General features: G+C 42.6%; 1 protein-coding gene across 1 annotated transcript; it reads right to left on the bottom strand.

The window, feature by feature from the left end:
• Positions 1 to 243: 243 nt before the first annotated feature.
• On the bottom strand, positions 244 to 7783 carry LOC133051882 (A-kinase anchor protein 17B-like). Its single transcript, XM_061136554.1, has 4 exons — positions 7028 to 7783; positions 5436 to 5566; positions 3453 to 3684; positions 244 to 1884 (listed from the first exon to the last, which is right to left on the bottom strand). Exons 1-4 carry the CDS (start codon positions 7781 to 7783, stop codon positions 244 to 246), a joined length of 2760 nt encoding a protein of 919 aa, XP_060992537.1.
• Positions 7784 to 8258: the final 475 nt, after the last annotated feature.

The raw sequence follows: 8258 nt of genomic DNA on the forward strand, positions 1-8258 counted from the left end.
ATTTTGGTGTTTCCAGTTTGTCAACACATCTGCCACACACACACACACACACACACACACACACACTTTAATCTATGCTTTATACTTTGGCAAGAGAAGCAAGGTTTTGCATTTGACCTTGCTCAAGCTCCTAAGTGTTTGCTCTCTTGCTCTGTAGTTGCTAACTACATAGCTACATTTGGTTTTAAATTTTCTTTTTGCAGATTTTTACTGTGAATAAGGGTTTCCTGATCTAAGAAACCTTCAAAACGTTTGAAAATAAAAAGAACTGGTGAAGTTGTTTCTTAAATAGCTTCTATAGTCAATGCGCTCCAGACTGTTATGTCTAATGTAGTAACTACCAGAATTCAGCATGAAATCTCCAGAATACTCACGTCTTTTCATCTTTCCTGCATCCCAGTTATATTCTGACCTCCAAGGTATCTCTCTTCTTTTGGGAAAACCCCACAAATATGAAGCATTTGCACTTTTTGATGATGTTACTGGCACTTGAAAGAGCCTATAGTTAACTCTGTGGTCAAATGCACTGTCACTAAACTGCCTCCTCTTTCCTATGACAGAGTCTAACTGATCACTGGCACTGGACTTGTGGTGGTGGCTTTCATCAAATAAGTACTGGGGGGCCAGTATTTCCTTCTCTTTGCTGTTGCTGTTCTCATTTCTAATGGAATTGTTTTTACCCTCAAGCCACGAACATCTCAGTTCATAAGTGGACCTCCTGCCTGGTTTCCTAAGCTTGTGTTCAGAGTATTTTTCCTCCCCATCATGTTTCCCCTCTGCATACAAGGCCTGCTGACTTGACATAATTTCTGTATCACAAGTGATGATTTCATCAGCATCAAGACATCCCTTTTCTGGGCAGCTATCATACGTGGCCACAGACTTCTTTTTCTTCTCTTTGTTTACACTAAGATTATCACTGAGACATTCAGAATCACTGCTAATTTCCTCTAAGAAATCTCTCAACTTCAAATCAAAGTCTGCTGACCTCTTAGATGAGGAAACTTGGCTTTGACTTGTGGATACGGGATCCTGGACTTGGTAAGCATGAGTCTTTTCCAAAAGATGGCTCTTTTCATCAGCTGGGGACAGGCAATCACCAGCTTTACTGGCTGTGTCCTTAAAATGATGCTTAAACTTCTTTGTACATTCTTCAGCATAATCCGTTTTTCTTTTCTTTTGTGATATATGCTCAGGATCCCAAGAAAGATTTGTCCAGAAATCATCTTCTTGTACTTGTTCTCTCCTATCTAGATGTTGCATTTGGCTCAAACTGGTTGAGTGATGCTTATGTTTTCTCAAATTGATTTGAAAGCTATTTCCTTTCACAAGGACAGTTCTCTTCCACTGACATGTGCTTGTTATGTGACTTGGTTCTAGGCAGATGCGGGCATATTCTGGAGTTTGATAATGGTTTAAAAGATAGTCAATAAATTCATCTGTTTCATAGATCTTCTGTTTCCTGCTATGGTCTCTCTCAAGGAATCTGGAAGAATAGGAGGTATTAGAACCATGCTGGTCTTCTTTCTCAAGATATTGACTTTGAGTCATTATAATTTGCAAGGAATTCTGGTCACAGCTCAAACTGTTATTATATTCATCAGTTAATGATTTTCCAGCTCTCTCTTTTCTTGCTGAATATCTTATTTTTTTCCCCCCAAGGTGGTGGGAAGATTTACGTAAGTGAGCTCTAGCCCTTTTCTTCATTTTTCGTTTACGTTTGTAATCTGACTTGGAAACGTGGTATCTTAGCATTTCCTCCTGATTTTGAAGATACTGAGTGTTTGGTTCTTCTTTCTTCAGAGTTCCTGACACAGTCTCTGGAGCATGATGAGCTTTGGAGCCTGCAACATTCGCCTTCCGTGGGTAAAATTCTTCAGACTCCTTCAAAGATAAAGGTTAAAAATCTCACATGAAAAGCTCAACAGGTTAAAAATCTCAAAGAAAACTGGGCTATATAGCACTGTTCTGAAGAGGTTTCTAACTACACCTAGGGTAGATCCAAATTAGGAATAATAGCACACTGAAGAAACAGGAGGTACAAAATTAAATGTTTCCATCTAATAGGAGCTGCTTTGACTAGGTCTGTGCCTGTCCTTATGTTAAAAGGCACCCCGGTTTACATACCTTTAAAAGCACATAATCCTTTTTTCCTTTGTTCACAAATTGATGGGTCTACTTACTGTTCCAGGTATTGTGCTCGAGGGTGGGAACATGAAGAGGAATAAGAAATGTTCTATAGTGCTCCCTGGGGCTACAGTCCTAGAACAAGAAAAGACTGGTGGGTGAAATATGTGTCTTAAAGGGTCAGTTGGCTTTGTAAAAGCCAAACTGCCTTTTTGGGTTTTATTCCGGCTTCTTCCTATGGATTACAAGTGAGCATGCCTCTGACTTGCCCACCTCGGTTGGAAACAAGATAGCAAGTAGAAAATATGGCTGTGACAATGGTGTTCTCTGCTGTCCATGACTGCAGGGCAGGTGAAAGGTGTGGCCTATGGCCCCTACCCTGCTGGGAGAGCTTGTACTGAGCTCCCACTGACACTCAGCACAAATCAGGGCTCAGAGCTTACCCAGGACTTGGGATTCAAATTTGGTACCACACACATTGAAAGAGAGGAATTCTTCAAAAGAAGTCACTTTTGGCAGTCATTAAGGCAAACTAAAAAAGATCCAGCTCGCCTTATTGTCAAAATAAATGGAGGTTTTTCTGATCCTGATTTCAATGCAGTTTGATGGGCCATACCAATTAGAAAAAAAAAAAACAGGTGAGATGGCAAATATACCTAAAATCAAATCTACCGAAAATGAATGCTATTCACTCTTGGTGTTTAAGAACGCTGAATGTGGCTTTTCAAATGAACGCTTTGGTCTTTACTCTGGGGCATCTGCTGAGTCTGGTTATCTTTAGGAGGTCAGTAAGTGGGAGAACAAAAACTTCCCCAACTGAAACTCTCCAAACAACTGGCCTGTGATGTGAGATATTCCTTAGCAAACAGTTGAAGACTAGACTAACATGTCTGTTCAAGGGCCTCCTTTCCCATCCAGTCTTGTCACTGATGAATGGCCAGTGAAAGGTAATGAAGGATTACAAAGTCCACATCCCTCCTCCTGGCGTTTTCTGTTACCTCCAGTAGGAGCTTAGAAGAGTAGGTGCACAAGGTACACTGCTCTAAATTAGATCATCTCAAAGTTGAGAAACAAAGTGTCTGTGTGTGCGTGCACGCCAGATGGTGGAGGTGAGACCAACCCCTTCAGAGAATCTGAGTATCCCTTTGGTCAAGGCAAAATTGTGGTTGTTAGAGACCAGCCTATTGAAAACAAACCTCAACAAATACAGTAAGTCTTCCACAGCCACTGGTTAAACAATAGGCTGCTGTTTCAAAGTAAAGGCCATGATGACTCAGAGAGGTCACTAGCTACCCAAACCAAAGAACAAGGGGCAAGAGCCTTACTACAATTTTCCTCAGGAGTGCCCGCATCAGGTAGAGGGCCTCCAGCTGCCTCTGGGTCAGTGGGATCTTCCTCTTCTCCAGGTCCTCGGAAGAGTTGGACCCTGGTTGGGCCTCCACTTTGGCGCTGTCCTTCTGTCTCCTTTGCCGGTGCCTGTCCCTTTCCTTCTGGGTGCGTCTCTTGACTCTGGCCTTTCTCCTCTTTTCCTGGACCTTCCTCTCCTCTTTTCTTTTTCTGGAGAATGATTAAGAGAGTGAAGCCTTCAGAAGGTGTTTATTGGGCAAACAGGTTACTCTCCTCCCTACTACCTCCTCCCTGGCAGGAGTTCCCCAAAATCTCCAGCTACAACACCCCAGGGCTCGACATTAGACAAAAGACACTGTGACTATCAGTCAAGGGGAGAGATGCGTAACTAAGTTGGTCAGTTAGAAACATGTACAGGAGACCTCATGCAGAGAGAGTGTATTTAAAAAATAAACAAAGAAGACTACTGAATTCAAAGGAGGGGCCTCAACCCCCCCCCCCCCAACCCTCCAACTTTCTCAAACCAAAAGCAGGGACTATGGGATCTAGCTTTTGCAGGGATGATTCCATTTCTCTTGAGATCAAAACCTCCCCTGAGCTGGTCACACAGACACAAATGAAAGTAAGTCAAGGCATTCAGAAAATCTTAAAGGTGAGAACTGGTCTTTGGTGCACATTCCTTAACACAGTGAAGTGTTAGTCACTCAGTCATGTCTGACACTCTGTGACCCCATGAACTGTAGTCTGCTAGGCTCCTCTGTCCATGGAATTCTCTAGGCAAGAATACTGGAGCAGGTAATTCCTTTCTCCAGGGGATCTTCCCAACCCAGGGATTGCACCTGGGTCTCCCACATTGCAGGCAGATTCTTTACCATCTGAGCCACCCAGTACATTATCATAAAAACAGGCTGGTTTAGAAGAATCTGGGCTTATTTTTCTGCTGTTTTCTGAATATTTAAGATGTTTTGGTTAGGCTCTCATAGAAGCATGGGGATGGGGGTGGGGGTGGGGGTGGGGTAAGGGCAGGGGAGGACAATTGCCTGAGAGATGACCAAGCCCCAAACTGGAGGATGAGCTCAACTGCATGATCGATCTGGAAATTTGGGAGGAATCATTACCTTTACTGGGATCAGCTTCTGGCCAAGTTTCACAGCCATGACCTTAAGTAACTCCTAGCACTCCGCCAACCAAAAAACGTTGAGAGGCACATGGAAAACTACTCTTAAACTCCTAAATTTGCATAAAAGGCTAGAAGAATAAACCTGCAAGGGGAGGAGCCAGGAAGAAGGCAAAACTGGTTTGGGGAGCCCTGTAGTTCTGGTCCAGTTGTCCCTTCTTGGCAAACCCTTGACAATCCAATGGCCCTTTCTAGTCTCAAGCTCCTAAACTGGGAAACAATGGTAAGCTCAAAGAAGTAAATACAGAGGCTCCTTAAATTCACAGAAAGAACTTGAGCCAACAAGAAAAATGGTCTCAACAGATCTTTCTGGGTTAGTTTGATTATGGATCATCTTATGAAAGAAAATCTTTTCCAAAACAGAAAAGAATTTTCCCCAAAATTTCAATGGATAGGCAAAGTAATATTTGGTAAATTTAGGTAAACTGGTGAAACTTGTAAGTTGGCAGGCTAGAATTTTCATGCTAAAAGTACCTGGCCTTTTTTTTTTTAATGATTATTAACTCCTAGACAACCTAATCTGGTTGGTCCTACTATTCCTCATTACTTGTTCCTCCTGAAAAGCATACTTTTAAAGTATCTTGTTTTTCACTGCTTTCTCCTTTTGGTTTTGTAACAGTGTAACGGAAAGACAGCAATTTTCTAATGGGCACCAATTCCTGCTCCCCCCATCATGCTATCTATTAAGTGAACCCATTCACCTGAAGAGATAAATCCATAACCAAAAGTTTAAAAATAGACAAAAAACAACAACAACGCTCTTTGTTGAACTTGGTCTCCTCACCTTTCAGCCTCTTCCTCTTCTCTTTTCTTTGCTTTTTTCCTCTCTTCCTCCAACTCTTGTAATTTCAGTCTTTCTTGATTTCTCTTCTTTATAGCTCCTTCGCTGAAGTGTTTTGTTGTATCAAACATAACCTGCTCTCAAACAATTCAAAGTATCATTAGAAAAGTTTGCCCGCTGGCTGAATATGTCCCAGACCAGAGAGCTAAAACTAATCTGTAGCTGGCAATGCCAAACCAAGTGAATTAAAAATGCCTTCGATGCATCCCAATACCCAGATAGTTACACTGACTCTCAGTCATCTCTCAAACTGTTCTTGTGGGGTTTCTAGAACTTTCTTTGGCAGAACCTTTGAGGAACTCACCTGACAGCCATATGCAGCATCATTGTGCCCTTATGGACACAAGTTCTAAGGTATGTGAGTATATTGCTTCTGGTTTGTTATACTGATTAACTGAGATATTAATAATATTTTTTAAATCAGCAGAGACAAAACCAGCCCAGAAATGGGGTGGGGGGAGCAAAGATGTAGGAAAATTGACCAAAAGAGATACAAGATCTGACTATAGTGATTATTAAACAACTTTGCAAATCTCAAAAGTAAGTAAAAGCCAGATTGAGGCACTACAAATAAATTTGCCTAAAAAATATAAGGATGCAGAAGTAGCTATTTAAATATGCATGAGAGACAACCACCAAATTCACCATCACAGTTACCTTTGAGGGGAGTGAGCAGCCTTGACTGAGGATGGTACACAAAGGGGAACATGTTCTCATTCCACTGGTAATGCTTTATTTTTTAAGCTGCAGTGGTATGTGGGTGGTTGTTATAGGATTTGCTAGATCTTTTGTCAGACTGAATAGCTCATAATTTTCAAACATATATTTTAACCCAAGTAGCCTCACACACAACATACACACACACACACACACACACACACACACACACACACACCTGAAGCTACTGAAGCTGAAAGTTCAAATTCACACTAAAGACTGATTTAGAGAAAAAGGGTTTAGCTGCATTAAGGTTTCAAGAACAAGATGACCAGGCATTCAGACAGTCATGAAGCTGTCTTCATGCTAGATAGACAGAATGACTTTGAAAGGAAAGGAGCCAGGTTTGTTGGGCTTATGTTTTAGAATTTACCTGACAGTCATCATTAAAGTATAGTAAACTGTGACCCCAATAGCAAAGAGGGAATAAACTGCCTTTCTTGTTTCAAGCTGCATGTTGCCCTTTCCCAGCAACTTGTCAAACAGAAGAAGCATATGAGATGGTTCCATAAGGACCATGAAGAATCCTTTAATGTCCCCCAAGGAGCTGGGCAGAGCCCCGAACTATAACAACCATCACTTCAAGCCACAGCTGGCAGCATGGCTGACAGTAGGAGAATGCCCCAATCATGATGATACTTGGTCCCCAGAAAACACCCATTTATTAATGACAACATAAATCTTTACATAAGCTCTTGATCAGAGCCTCCAGGGTGGTCTAAGGAAATCTGTTCCAGAGGCTTCCTTCTAGCTTTTACTCAAGACCACTTGAACCATGGGGAAAAAAAATTTTTTATAATACCCTGGCTGCTCCTTACCTTGATGTTACATGCCAGAGCTTTCCCATCATCTCCTTTAAGCATCAGCTTCATCCCGCGGAGGGACTCCATGGCCTTTAAGAAGTCAGTTGACTCTTGGTACTGTATAAATGCCTCGAACGTCTGCAAGCCAAAGTTGAACCCCCCAAAGCTCCCACTGGTTATGACCTCTCGGTAGGGGTCGAGCATCGGGATATCTACATTCTTGATCTTCCCAAAGCTTTCAAAGACCACCCGAAGGATCTCTTCACACGGCTTCTCTCCACTGGAACCTTTGGGAGCAAACCACTTGCAGGGCAGGCCTTCGAAGTATATGGAATTGGGGCTCTTATCGTGGTCCTGCTCTTCAGACCCATCACCCATCAGAGTGGCCCCATTTTCCTTGGGGAAGTGCTCCCACTCTCCCTGGGCATCTGTCACCATGACTTTTAAGTCTGTTTCCAAGCCGTTTAGCTTGATGATCTTCCCATGCAACTTGGCCTTCAGGATTTGAACCAAGCTTCGCGTTTCCGCCTCCCCCTCAAATCGGATGAAGTCCCTGGTGCTTTTGGCGAGCCGCACAGTGGTGAACTGGTCAGGACAAATCAGGCTCTTCAGTTGGTCCAGAACTTCCCAGTTAGAGACGGGTCTCGAGGGTTCCGGGCTCTCAGGGAGCAACACATTGATCATCAGCTTTGCTATGGGCTTGAGGTAGAGGTGCTGAGCTGCGCACAGTTCTGTGGCCTCTGAGTTATCATACACCACCGTGACCGTCATGGTATCCACAGGAAACCTGAGATGGTAAAAAGGATCTGTTAGGGTACCAAGGGAGGGAAACACAGGTTCAGCTTTTGAATGGTGCTAGCATTTGTCGGATTTAGGTCAAACTGATAGGGAAATATACACTACCAGGAGAATTAAGGTGAGAGCTAACATTTGTTTAATGTGTTTTAGAGGTTTCAGAGAGTTTCTATAGACTGTGTCTCAGTTTCCTTAACTGTAAAATAGAAACAATAGGATTTTAGGAAGGAGTAAATGGGCGGAGTCCTTAGAAGAGTGCCCCGCACACAACAAGTTCTCAATCACTATAAGCTGTGGCTATCGTTTATCCTACTTTATCTCATTTGGTTCCTGAAGCAACCTGTGAGTAAGTATTTTCAAGCCTGTTTTGTAGATAGAGACATTCAGTGGATTCAGGAAAATTAAATGGCTTGCCCATACAGGAGGTCTTACAAATAGCTGAGAAAAGAAG

The sequence above is a fragment of the Dama dama genome, chromosome X (genome assembly GCF_033118175.1).
Source record: "Dama dama isolate Ldn47 chromosome X, ASM3311817v1, whole genome shotgun sequence".
NCBI classification, from domain to species: domain Eukaryota; kingdom Metazoa; phylum Chordata; class Mammalia; order Artiodactyla; family Cervidae; genus Dama; species Dama dama.

Bases quoted from the DNA above. Each gene is read 5' to 3' on its own strand.
- LOC133051882 (XM_061136554.1), bottom strand. From the start codon at position 7,783: ATGACGGTCACGGTGGTGTATGATAACTCAGAGGCCACAGAACTGTGC. The intron at 3,685-5,435 runs GTGAGGAGACCA...ATCATTCTCCAG, and splicing joins GAAGAGGAAGAGGCTGAAAG to AAAAAGAAAAGAGGAGAGGA. The intron at 1,885-3,452 runs GTAAGGCTCTTG...TTATCTTTGAAG, and splicing joins CACTCCTGAGGAAAATTGTA to GAGTCTGAAGAATTTTACCC.